This window comes from Artemia sp. Qi Xiang Cuo, chromosome 14 (assembly GCF_049724085.1).
Source record: "Artemia sp. Qi Xiang Cuo chromosome 14, ASM4972408v1, whole genome shotgun sequence".
In the NCBI taxonomy this organism is placed as follows: Eukaryota; Metazoa; Arthropoda; class Branchiopoda; order Anostraca; family Artemiidae; genus Artemia; species Artemia sp. Qi Xiang Cuo.
The window spans coordinates 71,234,399-71,256,689 of NC_142807.1; the positions used below are offsets into that span (position 1 = coordinate 71,234,399).

At 36.2% G+C, this 22,291-nt stretch overlaps 1 protein-coding gene across 1 annotated transcript in view; it reads left to right on the forward strand.

Moving 5' to 3' along the window:
• The first annotated feature begins 2,014 nt into the window (after nucleotides 1-2,014).
• Nucleotides 2,015-22,291, forward strand: part of LOC148944821 (vacuolar protein sorting-associated protein 26B-like) — a 51,503-nt gene continuing 31,226 nt past the window's right edge. Inside the window, 4 exon segments of the mRNA XM_089100032.1 lie at nucleotides 2,015-2,157; nucleotides 4,734-4,870; nucleotides 7,880-8,013; nucleotides 15,641-15,790. Coding sequence (XP_088956158.1) covers nucleotides 2,015-2,157; nucleotides 4,734-4,870; nucleotides 7,880-8,013; nucleotides 15,641-15,790 — 564 coding nt within the window.

Genomic DNA, 22,291 nt, shown 5'->3' on the forward strand with positions numbered 1-22,291 from the left:
TCACCAGCGTGGCAGATCTGTATTTCAGAGTCAATCAGTGAAGTGTCTCATTCCTTATTTTTCTTAGTATTTTTTAACAACACGAAATATCAAGTAACCTTATTAAGAAGTAAATTAATGGGACATTTTCAGTTTCTCCCAGAAGACATAGCCCGAAGCTCTGATTCAATTACAGTCTGTACTGACAATGAATTTTCTCAAGGCAATAAAACTCAGGTAGATTTAAAAACTGACTGGCCTAATGATAAATTTTTAAAACATGTCAATAACGGAGAATTAGCCGATAAAAATAGTGAGAAATTTAAAGCTTTCATTTGTAAATTTAAAGATGTATTCGCTCGCACTGCTTGTGATATTGGGGGTAATGACTTAGTTGGATTTGTCGTTCCAATTGATGAAACAGTTCCAAATAAAAGCAAAAAACAATTTCCATTACCATTTTTAATGCTGGAAGTAATAATGAAACACGTTAAGGAAATGCTTCGAGCTAAGATTATTGAAGTGGGTCGATCACTATTCAACTCACCTGTTTTTATCATTGGCAAACCTAATAAAGAGGGCAAAATCTTCCCAAAACATCTTTGGAATGAAGAAAACAGTAGGTTCTCAATTGATCTTAGAGAAGTCAATAAAGGTATTAAAGATAGTCAATGAGAAATTCGCAGAATTGAAGAAGTTATAACTGATATGGCAGGGAAAAAACAATTTTCTACATTAGACATCAAACACTCCTTTTACGCATGCAATTTATCCGAAGAAAGTCGCCAATTATTTTATTTCAATGTTAAAGGTATGTCATACCGATTTTTAAAAGCACAAATGGGAGCTAAAAGCAGTCCTAGACAATTTTTAGAATTTTTGGGAATCATTTTTCGGGACGTCCCTAGTAAAACAAATGACGAAATAAATTTCTCTGATTTTCTGAGTTGGTACGTAGATGACCTAACAATACATACGGAAAGCGAAAAATTTGAAGATCATTTGAGACATTTACAAATTGTTTTTGAAAGGATACGTGAATTCAACCTTAAACTCAATTTATGAAAATGCTGTTTTTTCTGCAAATTCAGTCAATCTGTTAGGATTCAAAGTCTTACCCGAAGGAATCTCTCCCCAGGAATCAAAGGTTAAAGCGATTAGGGCGATGACACCACCTAAGGACGTTTCGGACTTTCGTTGTTTCCTAGGCATGACTTCATTTCTACGAAGTTTTTACCTTAACTATGCAGAAATTTCATATCCTTTGGTTCGCCTAACTCGCAAAAATGTCCCATTTGTTTTTGGACCCACCGAAATGGAGGCTTTTGAAAAACTAAAATCCGAACTTACTGAACCACAAGCAGTTCTTCTCCGTTTTTCTTCGAAATCAGAGGATTTTCATTTGTTCACAGATGCTAGCATGAAAGCAATTAGCGCTCTACTTTGTGTAAAATGTAAAACCACAGATCGCTTTCAAATAGTTGCAAGCTATTCTAAAATTCTCAGCGGACCCGCATCTAGATATGACAATCATAATAAAGAATTATTCGCACTTTATTCCGGGATTAAACATTTTCAAAAAACCTTTCTATGGTCCGCTCATACACATTGCTATACACATTGCAGGGCCCTATCTTATTTAAAGAGAGCTAAAGGCGTAAATAGCAAGTTATACCGTATTGCTGTTTTAATAGACAGTGAGCAATTTACCTTTCATCACATTCCTGGAGTTAAAAATCCTAGCGACTATTTGAGCCGCCCTAGTTCTGAATTTGTTGAAAAATACAGAAAAGTTAATCTTGATGAATTGGAACAGGAATTTGACTGCGAGAAATACACCATACTTCACAGGATGGTGCTGACGCCTCACGGGATGGTTTTTTTTGTTGCACTGCGAGATGGGACTGATGCCTCGCAGGGCGGTTTGGCTACCAATGAAAATGTAGCCGGTTTTGAGGTCCCGTGGGATGAGAAAAAAAAGGTGGAAAGGGGGCTGGTTTTGTGGTCTAGTGGGATGAGGTTGATGCCTCACGGGATGGTTTTAATGCGTAGTGCTAATAGTTATGTAAAGATATCAACAGCAGTACTGCCATTTGTCGAACCACAAGTTAGTAGAGCAAAACCAAATAAGTCAAAACCAAGTCGTTCCGCAGCAATGGAACCCCGAGGATTTTATTGGTAATAATGTTTTGACGTCATTGCAGCATGGTAGGCCAATCAAACTGCAATGGTTGACATATCTATTCCATTATTTATAAGTTTATGCAATTTCATTTATTTGTCGCCGGTATTTTCAGGATTAATTAGCCTTTCTCGGTCATTCCTTTTTCCCTAATCCAAAGTTTATACATAATCCCAACTTTCCTTGTCATCATCAAATTCAGGGGTACGGGGAACAAGTCTATTTTAAAGTATACAAGAAAAATGAAGTGTTAAAATATCCAGTATCCGACTACTGTTGTTAGTTTGGTTCGTTTTTACTATGTAAGTTTTTACTTATGCAAGTATTGTGTAGTGTTTGTATTATGTAATTGTTACTAGTTCATGCTGTAGAATGTTTGTAGGTGAGAAGTGAATAATTTGGGAAGGGAATGTTTTGAATTCATTTAAAATTTGAGGGTTTAATGAGAAGGGGATAAGACAAATTTGGGAAATTTAACTTAAAACAGGGGGGAGAATCTGTAAAGTATGTAGAACATAAATTCGAGAAGCTTTTCCGGGCGTCGCATTTCTTAGTTATTTGGGCATTTATGTGTCAACGAGAGTGGTCCAGGGGGGGCTCTGGGACTAAAGCATGTCGTGGGAAAGGGCTCGTTCCCAGGCATAGCTGGAACTTCCGTTCCAGGAAAGTTATATTCTTGCTTCATTTCTAAAGGCAGTCCATCTTTCGCCTTCGTCGTAGCTAGTTGTTCTTGTGCTACCTTATTTTCTCTATGTGTATTCTCACGTTATTTAATAAAGACCACGTACCAACGTTTATCGTCTATCTTTGGAATTTACGTAACCCATTACATAACCCTGTTTGTGATGTCACAACTTTGCTTATAATAACCCCTTTAAGGGTAGCATACAGGTGCCAGAGGATAGAAGACAACTTGATAAGCCATTTAAACTTTATTAATTAGGGAAAGGATTTGACAAGAGATAGGCCAGTAAAAAAAATCTGAATCATTTTTAGAGAACAAATTATGGTATGAGAAGATGTTTTTATTTTTATAGGTCCATTTGCTCATAAAGTTTCTGTTGAATTTATTGAAACACTAGCATGGACTTCCTGTAGTTATGGACTCTCCATAAAACGTTTAAAAGTGCAAAGATGCACCTTAGCCAAGGGGAAAGTTGTGCTTGGGGTGGATTTCTAAGGGGAGAATCTTCCTTTGGGAGGGAAATTTCTGATGAGTGAATATTCTGGGGGAAATGTTACACTGGGGGTATTGACAGAATTACCATAGAAATTCTTTTTAATTGTTTTACATTCTCTTTGCCAAATTTTAGTAGATGGATAAGTTCCGGGGGCTTTTTTCCATATGTTTTGTTTTTTGGGAAATAACTTCCACAGAAGGAGGCATTTCTGGAGTGACCAAGAAATCAATATATAGATTAAAATCTCATTCCAATGAAAAAATGCTAAGGAGAATTTTTCAGGGTGAATTATCCACAAGCAATTTTACAGAGAGGGGGGATTCTCAGCAATGAAAGAATTGTCTGGAGGGACTTTGACAGGAGGAGGTGCACTTTAGGTTGGATGAAATTTCCACAGAGGAGTTCTGTGAGGGGGAGGGGTATATTTCATAGAGGGTGAGCCAGGTTTAGTGGCATTATTTGAAAAAAAAACCAGAAATTATGCCATATAGGAAGGGTTGCCTCTCCTCAATATCTTATTCTTTATGCTAAAGTTTGACTGTTTACTAAAATTGAAAAACAGGGGCTGTTTAATTAGAATAGGAAGCTTTTTTAAAAGTGCTAACAGCTTTAGTGTAAAGAGCAAGGTATTGAGGAAGGGCGACCCTTCATATCCGGAATAAATCTGCCAAAACTAATACACCAATTGTGTTTTAATTTTTCATGCACTGTGAGCCAAAATCAAACCAGCATTAGTTCAAAAACATTCAGAAATTAAATAGAAAACAAGTTTTTTAACTGAAAGTAAGGAGCAATGTTAAAACTTAAAACAAACAATAATTATTCCATATATGAAAGGGGCTGTCCCCTCCTCAACCCCTAGCTCTTTACGCTAAAGTAGCGTAAAGAGCAAGATGTTGAAGAGGGGACAGTCCCTTTCATACGGAATAATTTTTGTTTTAAGTTTTAATGTTGCTCCTTGCTTTCAGTTAAAAAAAATTGTTTTATTACTTAATTTCATAAAGATGATACTTTTGTCAACATATGAAGAACCGTGTATATTGCAATTATATCTGTCTGGTTTATGTGCAAAGTAACACAAGAGACGAAAATTAACGAACAAGAGAGTAGCGAAGAATTATGGTATACAAAGTAATATTTGGCAGGGATAGTCACTAGTGATAAATCACTAGGGGTGGCAACATGATTGGATGATTTTCGGGGATTCAGGGAACCAAATTTTTTTTTGGGGTGGCACATATATTTTTGGGGAAATCTCTGAAAATTTGGGAATAGTGCAAGCCCTGCTTGATTTCTAATCAGGAAAATCAAAATACTTAACCACACAAGAAAAGAAAAGCTTCAACTTTGTGGTTGACGCAATAAAGAATTGCTGCAAAATTAATTCAAAGTCAACCAAATGCCGCCGCCTCTTCCGGCGGTGGCGCATGTGCGGCGCGCTGGCGACGTGGTGACACGTCAGCAGTGGTCAACCAAGCCTCTTGTTGGAGGCGGGTGGTTGATGTGCCGGCATGGTGCTGGGGTCTAGGTAAGACACAGAGCGCTACAAATATCAGACTTTAGAGGACAAATTATGTTATGGGAAGATGTGTTTGAAATCCCCCTTCACCTCAAACTCAAAATTATCTAAAATTCAACTTTTGAAGCTTTTTAAATATTTTTAAAGCACTAATAGATGGAGTGCTACAAACATCAGAATTGACTTTAGAGGACAAATTATATTATGGGAAGATGTTTTTGAAATCCCCCTTTGCCACAAACTCAAAATTTTCTAAAATTCTACTTTAGAAGCTTTTTAAATATTTCTAAAGTACTAATTGATAAAGCACTACAAACATCAGAATTGACTTTATAGGACAAGTTATGTCATGGGAATATGTTTTTGAAATCCCTCTCCCCCCAAACTCAAAATTCTAAAATTCTACTTTAGAAGCTTTTTAAATATTTCTAAAGCACTAATAGATAGAGGTCTACAAATATCAGAATCGACTTTAAAGGAAAAATTATGTAATGGGAAGATATTTTTGAAATTCTCCTTTCACCCAAACTCAAAATTTTCTAAAATTCTACTTTAGAAGCTTTTAAAATATCTCTAAAGCACTAATAGATAAAGTGCTAAAAACATCAGAATTGACTTTAGAGGACACGTTATATCACGGGAAGAGGTTTTTGAAATCCCTCTTCCCCCCAAACTCAAAAATTTCTAAAATTCTACTTTAGAAGCTTTTTTAAATATTTCTAAAGCATTAACTGATAGAGCCCTACAAACATCAGGATTGACTTTAGAAGACAAGTTATGTCATGGGAAGATGTTTTTGAAATCCCCTCCCCCAAACTCAAAAATTTCTAAAATTCTACTTAAGAAGCTTTTTAAATATTTCTAAAGCACAAATAGATAGAGTACTACAGATACCAGAATTGACTTCAGAGGACAAATTGTGTTATAGGAAGATGGTTTTGAAATCCCCCTTCCCCCCAAACTCAAAAATTTACAAAATTTTACTTTAGAAGCTTTTTTAAATATTTCTAAAGCGCTAAGACATAGAGCACTACAAACATCAGAAGTGACTTTAGAGAACAAATTATGTTATGGGAAGATGTTCTTGAAATCCCCCTTCCCCCCAAACCCAAAATTTTCCAAAATTCTATTTTAGAGGCTTTTTTAAATATTTCTAAAGCGCTAAGACATAGAGCATTACAAATATCAGAATTGACTTTAGAGGACGTTATGTCATAGGAAGATATTTTTGAAATCCCCCTTCACCCCAAACTCAAAATTTTCCAAAATTCTACTTTAGAAGCTTTTTTAAATATTTCTAAAGTGCTAAGACATAGAGCACTACAAACATCAGAATTGACTTTAGAGGACAAGTTATGTCGTGAAAAGATGTTTTTGAAATTCCCTCTTCCCCCAAACTCAAAATTTTCCAAAATTCTACTTTAGAAGCTTTTTTAAATATTTCTAAAGCACTAATTGATAGAGCACTACAAACATCAGAATTGACTTTAGAAGACAAATTATGTCATGGGAAGATGTTTTTGAAATCCTAAACATTTGCCTCTCAATTACTTGGACTATCTGTCTTGGCTTTTCTCTGTCTACAATTAGCCGTGTCTTGATGCAACCTACTGCAAAATACTTGATAACCAATTCAATTCAACATAACTTCCCATAACAGGATCTTCCCATGACATAAATTGTCCTCTAAAGTTGATTCTGATATTTGTAGTGCTCTATGTCTTAGCACTTTAGAAATATTTAAAAATCCTCTAAAGTAGAATTTTGGAAAATTTTGAGTTTGGGGCAAAGGGGTATTTCAAAAACATCTTCCCAAGACATAACTTGTCCTCTAAAATCGATTCTGATGTTGCTAGCGCTCTATGTCTATGTCTTAGCGCTTTAGAAATATTTAAAAAAGCTACTAAAGTAGAATTTTAGAAATTTTTGAATTTGGGGGAAGGGGGGATTTCAAAAACATCTTCCCATGATATAACTTGTCTTCTAAAGTTAATTCTGATGTTTGTAGTGCTCATTCAATTAGTGCTTTAGAAATATTTAAAAAGCTTGTAAAGTAGAATTTTAGAAAATTTTGAGTTTGGGGGGAAGGGGGATTTCAAAAACCTCTTCCCGAGATATAACGTGTCTTCTAAAGTCAATTCTGATGTTTTTAGCGCTTTATCTATTAGTGATTTAGAAATATTTTAAAAGCCTCTAAAGTAGAATTTTAGAAAATTTTGAGTTTGGGTGGAAGGAGGATTTCAAAAACATTTTCCCATAACATAATTTGTCCTCTAAAGTTGATTCTGATATTTGTAGCGCTCTGTCTATTAGTGCCTTAGAAATATTTAAAAAGCTTCTAAGGTAGAATTTTAGAAATTTTTGAGTTTGGGGGGAGGGGGATTTCAAAAAAATCTTCCCATGACATAACTTGTACTCTAAAGTCAATTCGAATGTTTGTAGCGCTTTATCAATTAGTGCTTTAGAGATATTTAAAAAAGCTTCTAAAGTATAATTTAAGAAAATTTTGAGTTTGTGACAAAAGGGGATTTCAAAAACATCTTCCCATAACATAATTTGTCCTCTAAAGTCAATTCTGATATTTGTAGCGCTCTATCTATTAGTGCTTTAGAAATATCTAAAAAACTTCTAAAGCAGATTTTTAGATATTTTTTAGTTTGGGGGGAGGGGGATTTTAAAAACATCTTCCCATGACATAACTTGTCTTCTAAAGTCAATTCTGATGTTTGTAGCGCTCTATCAATTAGTGCTTTAGAGATATTTAAAAAAGCTTCTAAAGTATAATTTCAGAAAATTTTGAGTTTGTGGCAAAGGGGGATTTCAAAAACATCTTCCCATGACATAATTTGTCCTCTAAATTCGATTCTGATGTTTGTAACGCTCCATCTATTAGTGCTTTAAAAATATTTAACAAGCTTCTAAAGTAGAATTTTAGAAAATTTTGAGTTTGGGGTGAAGGGGGATTTCAAAAACATCTTCCCATAACATAATTTGTCCTCTAAAGTCTGGTATTTGTAGTGTTCTGTGTCTTACCTAGACCCCAGCACCACGCCGGCACATACACCGAACGCCGCCAACGAGAGGCTTGGTTGACCGCCGCTGAAGCGTCACAACGTTGCCCGCGTGCCACACGCACGCCGCCGCCGGAAGAGGTGGCGGTTTTTGGTTGACTTTGAATTAATTTTGCAGCAATTCTTTATTGCGTCAACTACAAAGTTGAAGCTTTTCTTTTCTCGTTGGTTAAGTATTTCGATTTTCCTGATTAGAAATCAAGCAGGGCTTGCACTATTCCCAAATTTTCACAAATATTAAAAAAAAAACATGATTTGGAATTACTTGGGCTTAGGGTAAAGAAAAATAAGTTACTGGTTATTTTTGGCTATTCAAATCAGCAACATATCAATATTTTTCCCTGAGAATTAGTTCAGCCTTTCAGTGATTAAATTAAAAATCATTTTTTTTTCAACTGAAAGTAAGAAGTAACACTAAAACTTATAAGAACAGAAATTGTTCTGTGTAAGTGGGACAAACCCTCCTCAATACCTTGCTCTTCACACCAAAGTTTCTTTTTGTATTTTAACATGTATTTCAGGAGTTGTTCTTAAATAATTTGGAAAAAAGTTAAAATTAGCATAAAGGGCAAGGTATTGAGGAGAGGCATTTGCCCTTATATATGGAGTAATTTCTGTTTGTTTTAAGTTTTAATATTGCTCCTTACTTTTAGTTGAAAAATTAGTTTTTTTATTTAATTTCTGGTTGTTTCTAAAAGAATTCCTGAAAATTTGCCTTTTTTCTCCATTAAAAATCCCCCCCCCCCCAGAAAATTCCTCCATGGAAAGCTTCTTCCACATAAGATGTCCCATTGCCAGACAATTCCATCCCTCCTGAAAATTGTAGGTAGAGAAGAAGAACAATCTATTCAATATACTGACTCATATATGGTGATACAAAGCATTTTCTGCGGGGGTTATTAAGCGGGGTGGAAGAGGGATGTTCTATTGCCCATACTAAAGTGAGTTTGATTTGTATATCTTTGTCCAACTCTTTACATGCTTAATCAAAATAAGTTAATTAGATAATTTATATAAATTTAGGGCAAAGGACAACTTTATTCAGTCTGGGATTAACTCTATTGTGGAAGGAATGATGCTGGAAAAACATCAATGTTCGAGTTTATCGATTTAGTAATGTGAATGATCCATAGAGTGAATTTTTCAAATATTTTTGAATCTTTATAAACACGCAAGGGAGAATGTTCCAGGGGGAAATTTTCTGCTGAGGGAAGTTTTCCGTGATTTTTTCAGAATTACTGGTTATAAGTGGTAAATGTTGTTGAACAAAGGAATAAGATGTGATGCAGTGACCGGAAAATAGCTAAAGTGTTTACGCTAAACTGCCTAAGCAAATTAACATAAGTTCACATCAGTTCACACCGGAACTTAATAAAGGTGCTTAAGTTTATGCTGGTTTGGGCCTTAATGGGGAGTCATGGATTTCCCTGGGCAGGGGGATGGCGATCAAAATAAGAAAAAAGTTTCATCTTAGGCTATATCAGAGGCAACGCTATAGTGTGGCCTATACTAAAGGCCATATGGCTCCAATGTTTCATTATTATTATTTTTCCCAGAGGCACTTCATATGGAAGGGGTCGTCGTAGAAACTTCAAAGGGGGCTCATTCGATTGGAAACCGAGAGTTCTAGTGCCCTTTTTAATAGTCGAAAGTGATTGGAGGGCAATTAGCCCCACCACGCCCATCATTATTTCAAACACATCCAGTCAAAATTTTGAGATAGCCATTTTGTTCAGCGTAGTCAATTTCAAGATAGAAAATATGTTTTTGAGGAGGACACTCCCCCACAACCCTCAGGGCAAGGGTTTTAAGTTATGCCCTGGGGGCATATAAGGTTTTTATGGAAGGCGTTGTCATAGAAACTTCAAAACTGGCTCATTCGATTTGAAATTCAAAGGGCTAGTGCACTTTTCAATAGTTGAAAGTAATTGAAGGGCAACTAGCCCCCCCCCCACGCCCATCATTCCCCCAAACACATCCAATCAAAATTTCGAGATAGCTATTTTGTTCGGCGAAGTTGATTGCCAGATAGAAAATATACTTTTGAGGAGGACACTCCTCCACAACCTTCAGGACAAGGGTTTTAAATTATGACCTGCGGTCATATAAAGTTATTATAGAAGGCGTTGTCGTAGAAATTTCAAAAAAGGCTCATTCGATTGGAAATTCAAAGGGCTAGTGCCCTTTTTAAAAGTAAGTGATTGGAGGGCAACTAGCCCCCCCCCCCCCTACGCCCATCATTCCCCCAAACACATCCAATTAAAATTTTGAGATATCCATTTTGTTCAGCGTAGTTGATTTCCAGATAGAAAATATGTTTTTGAGGAGGACACTCCCTCACAACCCTCAGGGCAAGGGTTTTAAGTTATGCCCTGGGGGTATATAAGGTTTTTATAGAACGCGCTTGCGTAGAAACTTCAAAAAGGGCTCATTCGATTGGAAATTCAAAGGGATAATACGCTTTCTAAGAGTCGAATGTAATCCAAGGGTAACTAGTCCCCCCACGCCCATCATTCCCCCAAAAATATCCAATAAAAATTTTTGAATAGCCATTTTAATCAACGTAGTTGATTTCAAGGCGGAAGATATGTTTTTGAGGAGGACTCCCCCCACAACCCTCAGGGCAAGGGTTTTAAGTTATGCCCTGGGGGCATATAAGTTTTTATAGAAGGCGTTGTCGTAGAAACTTCAAGAAAGGCTCATTCAATTGGAAATTCAATTAAGTAATTAAGTTACGGCCTGGGGGCATATAAGGTTTTTATAGAAGGCGTTATTGTAGAAACTTCAAAAAAGGCTCATTCGATTGGAAATACAAAGGGCTAATGCCCTTTTTGATAGTCGAAAGTGATTGGAGGGCAACTAAACCCCTCTCTTGCCCACCTTTTCCCCAAACACAACCAATAAAACTTTGAGACAGCCATTTTATTAAACTTAGTTTTAAGTTCTGGAAATTAGATCTTTGAGGATGACATCTCCCCCACAGCCCTCAGGGCAAGGGTTATAAGTTATGCCCTGGGGGCATATAAGGTTTTATATAGACAATATTGTCGTAGAGACTACAGAAAGGGTTCATTCGATTGGAAATTTAAGTGGCTAGTTCAATTTTTAATAGTCGAATGTGATTCTATGGCAACTGACAACCCTTCCTCGCCCACCATTTCCCCGAACACATCCAATCAAAATTTTGATAGCCATTCTTTTCAACGTAGTTGAAAGTTCTGGAAATTATATGTTTGAGCAGGACACTCCCCCCACAGTCTTCAGGGGCAATGGTTCTAAGTTATGCCCTGGGGGCATATATGGTTCTGATGGAAGGCATGCTCGTATAAACTTCAGAGAGGGATCATTTGATTGGAAATTGAAAGTTCTAGTTTACTTTTGAAGTGTCAAAAGATATTGGAGGGTAACCAGCTCCCCCCTAAACCCTATTTTCCCAAACATATCCAATAAAAATTTTAAGATAGCTATTTTGTTAAAAATAGTTCTAAGATCATATAACAAAAGTTCCGGTGTCGACACAACCCACCAGGGCCCGGGGGCAGGCGTTGTAAGTTATGCCTTGGGGTCACATATGGGTCTTATGGAAGGGATGCTCGTATTAACTTCAAAGAGGGATCATTTGATTGGAAATTGAAAGTTCTAGTTCACTTTACAAGGATCAGAAGATTGGAGGGCGACTAGCCCCCCCCCCCCTCTATGCCCTTTTTTCCTCAAACCAATCCGATAAGAACTTTGAAATAGCTTTTTTAAAATAGTTCAAAGACCATTTAACGAAAAATCAGGGGTCAACACAGCCCCCCAGGGTCCCAGGGCAGTTGTTGTAAGTTATGCTTTGGAAGAATATATGGTTCTGATTGAAGGGAGGCTCGTAAAAAATTCAGAGATGGCTCATTTGATTGGAAATTGAAAGTTCTAGTTCAGTTTTTTAGAGTCAAAAGAGATTGGAGGGCAACTAGCCCCCCTCTCACGCCCCCTTTTCCCCAAATGCATCCAATAAAATTTTTGAGATAACCATTAAGTTAAAAATTGCTCAAAAGTCAGATAACAAATACTCAGGTTTCGTCAAAACCCCCCAGTGCCCGGGGTAGGAGTTGTAAGTTATGCCCTGGGGCATATATTGTTCGTATGAAAGGGATGCTTGTATATACTTCAGAGACGGCTCATTTGACTGGATATTGAAAGTTGGAGCTCACTTTTTAATAGTCAAAAGAGATCCGTGGGCAGCTAGCCCCCCCCCCCCCCCCCACGCCTTCTTTTCCCAAAACCATATGATAAAAATTTTGAGATAGACATTTCGTTAAAAATCGTTCAAAGGTCAGATAAAAAAAACTCCGGTTTCAAGACAACCCCCCAGGGCCCAGGGGATGGTGTCTCAGGTGATGCCCTAACGGTAGTCATGGTTCTTCTGACACGGATGAGTGTACAAACTCGATAAAGGGCTCGTTTGAGTGTAAATTGACAATTCTTCTTCACTTTTTAAAAGTTCAAAAGGTTAAATTAGCCCCCCCCCGCGCTCTTTGTTGCCCAAACCCGTCCGCTACAAATTTTGGGATAGCCCGTGTGTTGGGAATTGCAAAAATTTGATAACAAAAACGCCCCCCCCCCCCCCGATCCCGGGGGATAGGTGTTATAAGTGTTGTCCTGGGGGCGTATATGGTTCTTATGACAGAGATGCATGTATAAAATTCAGAGGGGTTAATTTGATTGGAAATTGGAAGTGCTAGTTAACTTTTTAAGTGTCAAAAGATATGCGAGGGCAAATACCCCTACCTACATACGCCCTTTTTTCCCCAAGCCCATCCGATAAAATTTTTATAATACCCATTTCATTAAAAATAGTTCAAAGGTTAGATAATAAAAATTTCTGTGTCGATGGAACCCACCAGGGCCCGGTGGTAGGCGTCATGAGTAATGCTATAGGGTCATATATATTTATTATTGAAGGGATGATCGTTTAAACTTCGGAGTGGATTCATTTTGTTGGTTATTTAAAGTTCTTTTTCACTTTTTTAGAATCAAAATATATTTGAGGGCAACTAGCCCCCCCCCCCTCCTCCACGCCCTAAATGAATTAGATAAAAATTTTGAGATAGAAATTTTGTTAAAAATAGTTCAAAGTTCTGATAACAAAACGCTACGGTGTCGACACAGCCCCCCCCCCCCCAAGGCCCGGGGGTAGGCGTTGTAAGTTATGCCCTGGGGGTATATATGGTTGTTATTGAAGGGATGCTCGTATAAACTTCCTCATTTGAGTTCTCATTTTATTGGAAATTGAAAGTTGTAGTTCACTTTTCAAGTCAAAAGTGATTGGAGGGCAGCTACCCTCCCCCACACTCCGTTTTTTTTTGTCCCAGAGGCACTTCATATAGAAGGGGTTGTAGTATAAACTTCAAAGGGTGCTCATCCGATTGTAAATCGAGAGTTCTAGTGCCCTTTTTAAGAGTCAAAAGTGATCAGAGGGCAACTGGCCACCCGAATTTGAGGTAGCCATTTTGTTAAAGAATAGTTCAAAGATCATATAACAAAAATTCCTTTACATATGATAATTTCATTAAAAATAGTTCAAAAATCAGATAAGAAAAACTTTTGTTTCGAAACCCCCCCCCCCCCCAGGGTTGAAGAAGGCGTTGTAGGTAATGCTCTGGGGCTATAGATGGTTCTTATAGAACGTATGCTCGTGTAAAACTCTGAGACAACTCATTTTAATGCGAATTAATAGTTGTAGTTCATTTCCTCAGAGTGAAAATGGATCAGAGGGCAACTAGCCCCTCGCGCCCTCCACGCCATTGGGTGTATTGGATGGATAAACCCATCCGATAAAAATTTCAGGTGATCATTTTGTTAAAAATAATGCAACTATCAGATATTAAAACTCCAGGGTCAATACAACCCTCCAGGGCCCAGGGACATGCGTTGTAAGTTATACTATGGGGATATATATGGTTCTTATAGAAGGGATAATCGTATAAACTTCAGAGAGGGCTCATTTGATTGAAAATAGAAAGTTCTAGTTCACTTTTAAAGTCAAAAGAGAACGAAGCTTAATCTAGTCCCCCCACGCCCTTTTTCCCCAAACCCATCCGATAAAGATTTTGAGATAGCAATTTTGTTAAAAATAGTTCAAAAATCAGATAATGAAAAGTACGAGGTTGACACGAACCCATTTTTTCACTTTGATATTGTTACTTTGATGAATATTTGATTTTTTTTTAAAAGTTTGATTTTGAAATAATAAATTTTTAAAAAATTAAAATTTTTGCAATCAAAAACGAATAAAAATTAATTTAAAAAAAATTCCTGAGAAATAAGTTTTTCAAAGCAAAGTAAAGGCCATTTTAAACGTAAGCTCAGCAGATACAAATACCTTTTAAAATTCAAACTCAAAACGACCAGAAATTACTATTAAAGAATAAATGAAACCCAAACCGAACAGAAATTAAATAAACAATCATAGCAAAAACATACAACAAGTAATAATATAAATGAATAAATAGATCTTAAAGCGAGTACTGCTTAGATTGAATATGAAAATCAAGCTTAAAACGAAGAAAAATATTTTTATATTGAAGTATAAATGAAGCTTAAAATGAACAGAAATTAAATAAAAAACCTACTGCGTCACTGGCACTTCACTGAAAACTATATGCGTCTTGAACAGTCGTGGAAAATAAAAACACCATCAAATTGAATATTTGATGTATAATCATATCTAGTGATGAAAGATCCATTAGCTCAAGAATTTATCTAACTGTATTCGTATGTTCATTTTCATTACTATAAGAACTTGAAAAGGAGATATCTCTAACGTAAATTGTGTTCAGTTCAGCGCCGAAGATGCATTAGGCTTTTGGTTTTTATTTACAGTTAAGAAAGGAGGCAGTATCCAAACACTTGTCTGGAGGGAAACTATATTCGTCTTTAACAACTTTAAAAAGAGCTAATAAATTAAACTGAGTATTTGATGTGTAATGATATTAATTGCTGAAAGCTCATCAGTCCAAAATTTTACTAAAATTTCATTGTTTTTTTTTCAATATTAAGTACAAAAGAAAATATTTGTCATAAAACTAGTTTTCAGTAAAGCGCCAATGACGCAGTAGGTTTTAGACTTTTACAGTGAGAGAAGGAGGTCATACCCAAACTCTTGTTTGTGGTGATTTTTGTTCGTTTCAAGCTTGATTTGTATATTCAATTTAAGTTTCACTCGTTTTAAGATTTATTTATTAATTTAAATCAATATCTATTGTATGTTTATTTGCATTGATTGTTTATTTAATTTCGTTTCGTTTTAAGTTTCATTTATACTTCAATAGGAAAATATATATTTTTTTGTTTTAAGCTTCATATTCATATTCAATATAAGCATTACTAGTATTAAGATCTATTTATTCATTTATGTTAATATTTGTTGTAAGTTTTTGCTATAATTGTTTATTTAATTTCTGTTCGTTTTGGGTTTCATTTATTCTTTAATAGTAATTTCTGGTCGTTTTAAGTTCTAATTTTAAAAGGTATTTGTATCTGCTGAGCTTAAGTTTTAAATGGCCTTTAATTTTCCTTTAAAATCTTTTTTTTCGGAAAGTTTTTTTTTAATTAATTATTTCAATGTTCGCTGTATAATGATTTTAGCGGAAAAGCCATTCCAAACCTCTCTCTTTATCACTTCTGTGTGTGCTTGGATGCATATCAGTAAATTCATACTTTTTTTTAGAGCTTCTTTGGATTCGGACAGTCTGCTGATATTGATATTATACTGGATGGTGCAGAGGCAAGAAAAATAGCTGAAGTTAGAACTGAAGAAGGAAGACTAAAAGAAAGACATCCCCTTTATTACGATGGTGAATCTATATCCGGAAAGGTAATTTGAAGCTGAAGCCCAGCAACAATGCTTTCTCCAGGGTATCCTTTTCTTAGAGCACACTGCTGTTCCATGAGGAACAAATAAATTTTCATATGGGGATAAATCTATTTATTTAGACAGTGAAAAAACAGGTACGTAAGTCCAGATATTACAATCATATATACAGTGACCGTCGTCAGTAGAAATACTAAGAAAATAAAATTGAAAATAGCATATTTATACAAATAACTTTTCGTGTCATTCACAAAATAATGAAATTAAGGACATTTCGATATACTAGTTTCAATTTAATTTTTTTTTACTATTTCTACTGATGACGGTCGCTGTATATATGATCGAAATATCTTGACTTATGTACCTAACAAACTACTAAAGCACGAAGAACAATAGGGAAATCTTTTTGTAAGACAGTGGAGATAATTGAACGAATATTTCGGCCCTATGTCCAAGGGCCGTCCTCAGCAAAACAAAAATATATAAAAGAAAAAAGACTCACAATAACATGCGACCAATGAAACCAAAAAAAAAATTTTTTTTTTCAAAGTAGTCCCAGCATCCTTACTTCAGTGAAGTTCAACCAGGATTGATAAAAAGTGAGGTAAAACAAGGCGATTCAATGAGAGGAAAGAAAAATAATTTGAAAATACGTTCTTATTGCTAATCCAGCCTTTTTGGCAGCTAACCTCAAAGGTCTTTTTGTGACCGGTTCTGTGTTAATGTCTATTTGCTTTTTAAAATATTTTTGAAAGATCATTTTTAATTAAATTTCTGTCGATAAATAAAAGTTCAAATAGGGATAAAATCCTTTTAATAGACAGTGTTTCTTAAAACAGTGATAAAAATTCACAAAAATACCAGATATTTCGGTCACATATACAGTGACCGACATCAGTAGTAAAACTTTTACTACTGATGACGGTCACTGTATATGTGACCGAAATATCTGGTATTTTTGTGAATTTCTATCACTGTTATAAAAAACACTGTCTATTAAAAGGATTTTATCCCTATTTAAACTTTTATTTATCGTCATGGAAAGGCAGTGTGGTCTCCGAAATTATCTACGTTAAATTTCTGTATAGAGCATTTAGTGTATATTCCACAAGACCCTATTTAAGGAGGTATTATTATTAATCTTGAGTCTGATTTCAATTGCTTGTCGGACTACCTGTTTAATGCCTAGGTCATTGCTAATGAGGGCAGATTCATCAGAAAGTATGTTGTGGCTAGGATTTTCAAATACATGGCTGCCTAAAGCAGAATCAAATGAAATAGTAGAAATATTAGAATTTAGAGCTTTGACAATATCATCTTTATGCTTTTGTATGCATTTCTCTAAATTCTGGTGTGTTATACCTACATAGTATTCGCTACAATCGCATGGTATTTGATAGACCCCTCTTTGGCGAGTAACTGGGGTTTGATCTTTACCAGAATTTGGGAAATTTTTTATTTTGAAATTATTGGTAAATACTACGTAGGGATTATTTTGTGTGCAAACTTTTTAAGATTTGTAGTAATTTTGGGATGTAAGGGAGGTAAATTATGTTTGAAGGCTTGTCGGAAATCTCGCAAGGTAAAATATCATTATTTTTACGGGATTGTCTTTTCACTCTACAGTTAATTACACTATTAATAAATAAAATGGGATACCCATTTCCAAAAAGTATGTCCATGACAAAGTTTAATTCTGCTATGATGCGGGAATCAGAACAAATGTTTAGGGCACGATCGACAAGAGAGATTACGATAGTCCTTTTAACTTCTGGGGGTTGCTTTGATTTAAAATGCAAATATCTATTATTTTGTGTTGGTTTTCCATAAATAGTAAAATTGAATTTATCTAAGCTACAAATAATTAACACATCTAGGAATGGGATTTTATTTTATTTGCGATTTCGATTTCTAAAGTTAACTGTAAATTTCTATCTTATGTATTAAGGTGATCTAAAAGACCCCTAAGTTCATTTCCCCCATAATTCCAGAGTGAAATTACGTCATCCATATAACGTCCCCAAAAGACATGTTTCAAAAAATAGGAATCTAATGCACAATTTTCAATATGTTCCACATAAATATTCGAACACTTCCCATTCAAAATTATTGTAGTCAGTGACAGTGATACGCCTTGGGTAAACCCAAAAATCAAAGCGATAATCATGACCCGATGCCAACTTTACTCGAACGGTGAAGTAACAGCGGCAAAAAAGTTGCGCAATCACATTGTGAAAGTAAACAGAGCTGCTGAGAAAGCTTATGTTCGTGATATTTCTACAGAAGAACAGAGTTCAGAGTCAACTTTGTGGTTGATGTCTGGTATTGTGCAGATCTCACTGAAGTCAAAGGTTCCAATCCAGTATCCAAAGGAACAGATACTTTCTTTAGTCAAAGGCCGGGTCGTTACTTTAGTTTTCTTCACTTTTGGGAAGTTGGCTTTGGATTCCCAGAAAATCATAAAGTGATCTGAGTTCTGTAATGGGCCTAAAGAGTGCGGTGGTAGGTATTGGTTGGAAAGGTCCTTGAAAATTAGGTCCAGTATGCTCCCAATTTGGTGGGTCGGAACTGCCATTACTTGTTTCAGGTCTAGCATATTTGACATCCACTGCTTATTTGTTTGATTAAAGTCTCCGGCAGTAATAAGTGCGGGAGCTGTATACTGTCGACGGATGTTGTCTATAAATGTTTGTAGATATTGAACTAAATCTCTCCTGTTTTTTGCACTCTCAGGATAGTACACTACCGCGATGATGAGACACGAGAACTTTCGCGACAGGAATTGGGGTTTGTACTCGGCCCAAATCACTTCGTGACAGGAGTCAGTAGGTTTGTTTAACAGTTTGTACGGAATGTCATTTCGAAAATACAAACCAACACCTCCACCTCGGCGCTCTAGACCACGATGACGCCTTGTATTGCAAAAGCTCGCATAGCCTTTAATACGACCCATCTAATCAACATCCCAACATTTGGTCACTGCTGCTATGAAGCAGCAATTTTGTTTCATGAGGACCTCAAGCTCGTCCATTTTGTTATACAGTGACCGGGCGTTGCAGAATAACAAGTTTGGCATTTTCACTTTCACTGAAAACCACTCTGGTTCAAGCATTGGAGGGGATGCCTGAACAGCATGAGGCACCGGGTCGTATACCAGGGTTGTAGAATGGGTGGGATTTTAAACGGGGGTCTACAGTTAACTTCTGTCAGTGTCCTTGGTCTACGAATTCGTTTATGGTTCGACCTTTCCTCCGAAATATGCACTGGAATGCTGAACCGCTTATTCCGCTATCCTCATCGACATCCGCGCTTTTTATGTTTAGTTCGGTGAACTAAGTCTTCAGGGTCCGGCAACGTCACAACATTGCCATCTGGTGGCTTTCTAGGAGTCCAAATTGCCATAGAGTGACGATTGTAGATGGCGCTACGAATGTAGATGACGCTACTACATGTCGAAGTGAATAAAGTTCGTAAATCGTCAATTATTCGATTATAACTGGCAAGAATACTACACTAAACAAAGTCAAAAGGGTCAAGTCTTTGATTACTTACATTGCCAGGGCAAGAAACTAGGAACACTAGCACTAATAAGCTGAACTAGGTATGGTTGCGAAATGGGCTATTCAGCGCTACGCCTCTATTGCAGAGGCTTAATGAGAATTTCCATTGATTTCGTTTATTTTTGAAATAAGATCAACTTGGTTGAAGTGAGGAAAAACAGCCGTGGCTAATTGGAGTAAAGCCAAGACAGGTAGTCCAAGTGAGAGGCAACCCTGGAATAAAGTTTTTCAGAATTGTGTAAAAATGATTCATTCACTCGTTGGTAGATAGTCTATCATCCCTCTTAGGGCAGAACTAAGTTAGGTAGGCATGGACTAAGGGTCCATGGGCTAAGAATTTAGTTGCCCTTCGTTTTACTCTCTTAAGGGTATCAACATCCTTGTTGTATAAAGTCAGGATGGTACCATGACCAAACTCTAGGATGGGTACCAGGGACCTGTGGAGTGTAGCAAGTACTGGAAAATTGTCGAATCTGAATTTTTGACACCTGAAGTTTCTACGATGGAAACTTTTTTCACCACTGCCTCTTTGTAAGAGACCAACGGTTGCAGTCCTAAAGGCTTCCAAGATATATCGTCCATCCACTCACAAGTGTTTTCAGTGGCCCTCTGTAATTTTTCAGCCTATTTTCTGACTTGACACAACTGCTGGACACAACTTGGTATCATCGACATAGTGGAGAATTGTTGATTGGATTTTGTTAAAAATACCATTATCCTCACTTTGCGTCATTAATTTGATAGTTTTTGTGAAAATATTTTTTTATTCATTGAAAAAGAACATGAACTAGAGCCGTGTATATGAAGATTAAAGAGGGGACCGACCCCTATGGTTCTCCGGCAACTTGTTTTCTACCTGTAAGAAAATCGCACATCTATTTCTACAGGCTGTTTGAGGTGGTGAAGGTCCCAAGTCTGTATTTTCTAGTTTTGGAGGAATTATTTATGCGGGACTTTGTCGAATATCTTATGCTAATCTAGATAGATATAATCTACCCGTAGACCTTTATAAATACCTTTACTCCAGTCCTCACGGCAAGAAGCATTTGCAACTCAGCTGATTTTTTTTAAGATTTTCAACTGCTTCTCCGTTAAAAGGCCATTCGATTTAAAATGATTAACAGTATGGTCTGAAATGATTGACCCGAATATTCTACAGCACACAGTTGTCAGATAATCGGGCAGTAGTTTTGTGCTATTTCTCGCTTTCCGACGTTGAAGGTTGGGGCTACTGTTGCACTTATCCAAATCTGGGGGACTTTTACTCTTTTAAAAGATTTCTTGTATAGATCATCGCCAAAGGCTATGCAATAGCACTTGTTTTTTTACGACGTTCCCTTATAACAAGTTGATCCGGTCTGCAAGACTACGCTGGATTGAGGGATTTTAGCTTACCGAAAACTTTTGTAGCAGTAATTTCAAGGTCCGGAATTTTCTGACTGCTGAATTCAGAATTCTTTTGTATATTCGCTTCTAATTCCCGAATAAATACAGCCGAGAGTTCTCTATTACATTTGCCTTCTCTTTTGGGTTATCAATCAGATTCTGAGTCTCGGCATTACGTAAGGGAGGTATGCTATTTCGGATGCTGCTGCTGGAGTTACCTTACAGCCAGATTGTTTTTGGGTTTTTCGTATATTTTGAGCAATTAGTTCTTCACACTGTTTCGCTTCTACCCATTTTCCTCTTCCCTGATTCGTACGAATAGTACGAATATTCGCTCTTTCTCAGGAATCCACTGATTCTTGTAAGCCTTCCATGCCTCTTGCTTTTGTCTGATGAGTTTTGCAGTAGCCTATTTTGTGAAAGTGCTACCCTGCGACAGGTTTTCTTGAAAGGGATGTGCTTGTCTTGGGCTGCATCCATAACCGATAGGAATTTGGAGTACATACCCTCTGCTGAAGCCCAGTTCATACAATTCTTCCTCCCCGTTAATATTGCGTGGATCTGTTCGCATAGCTTCATAATTTCCTTTGAAATAGCTTCATTTTGAATGCATTTTGGTATTGTTGTTTGTGTTTTTACTTAAAAAAGAATCATCTCTCGATCAGACTTTTCAATCGGTAAGAGGAATTGTTGGTTATGTATGCAGTATGTTCAACAGGGTTGGCGTATAGTTTTTTTTTTCGTAGTTCTCCGTCATTTTCTTTTTGTACGAAGACGAGTTTTCAATAAAAAAAATTAATAACAATGAGTTCTGCTTGGGTAATTACAATTTTGGGTAACCTCAGAAATTTAGGCTTATTGGAGATCGAAATCTATCTTTCTATGCATTAAATTAGGATTGTTGCTAAGTACATAAACAAGTCTTGAATTAAAAAAAAATAAAAAATTAAAACTTGGTAATTTGCAAAAAAGGCAATTAACTGTTCTATTCTTTTTAATTGGTACAGAATCGTGTGCTTTTTCTATATTTGGATTTTTAGTGTGGGAACTTCACCATGACATTTTGTCTCCTTGACAAGCTAACTAAGCCAAGACTAATCTAGCCAAATCAGAAAAGGCTTGCTTACTCTCAAGTACAGACACCCACAGTCTCCATGTTTACCCATGGGTTGAAGCTTTTAAGTTTCTTTTAACAACGTGGGATTAAGAATGTGATTACACCAGGAAACACCAGCTTTAACCCAAGAAAAAATTTTGAATTGAATTTGAACACGAAATCGTACTTTTTCCCATAAAAAGTATTCCACACAGGTTCCAGTAAAGTTTATTAAAAGTTATCTGTGTAATTTCTGCAGTTAATGATGTAAAATTATTAAAAACACCTTTTTTTTAATGAGTCCAAATCATGATTATTTTTTTTTCTAAGGTAACCCTGAAGATGAAAGAACATTAAAAGTCTGGGTGGTATTTGATGGAAAATTGTTATTTCATTTTTGAATTCAGTGTAAAAAGCTCATATACTTTAAGTCTTGATACCAAAGTTTAATATTATTTTATA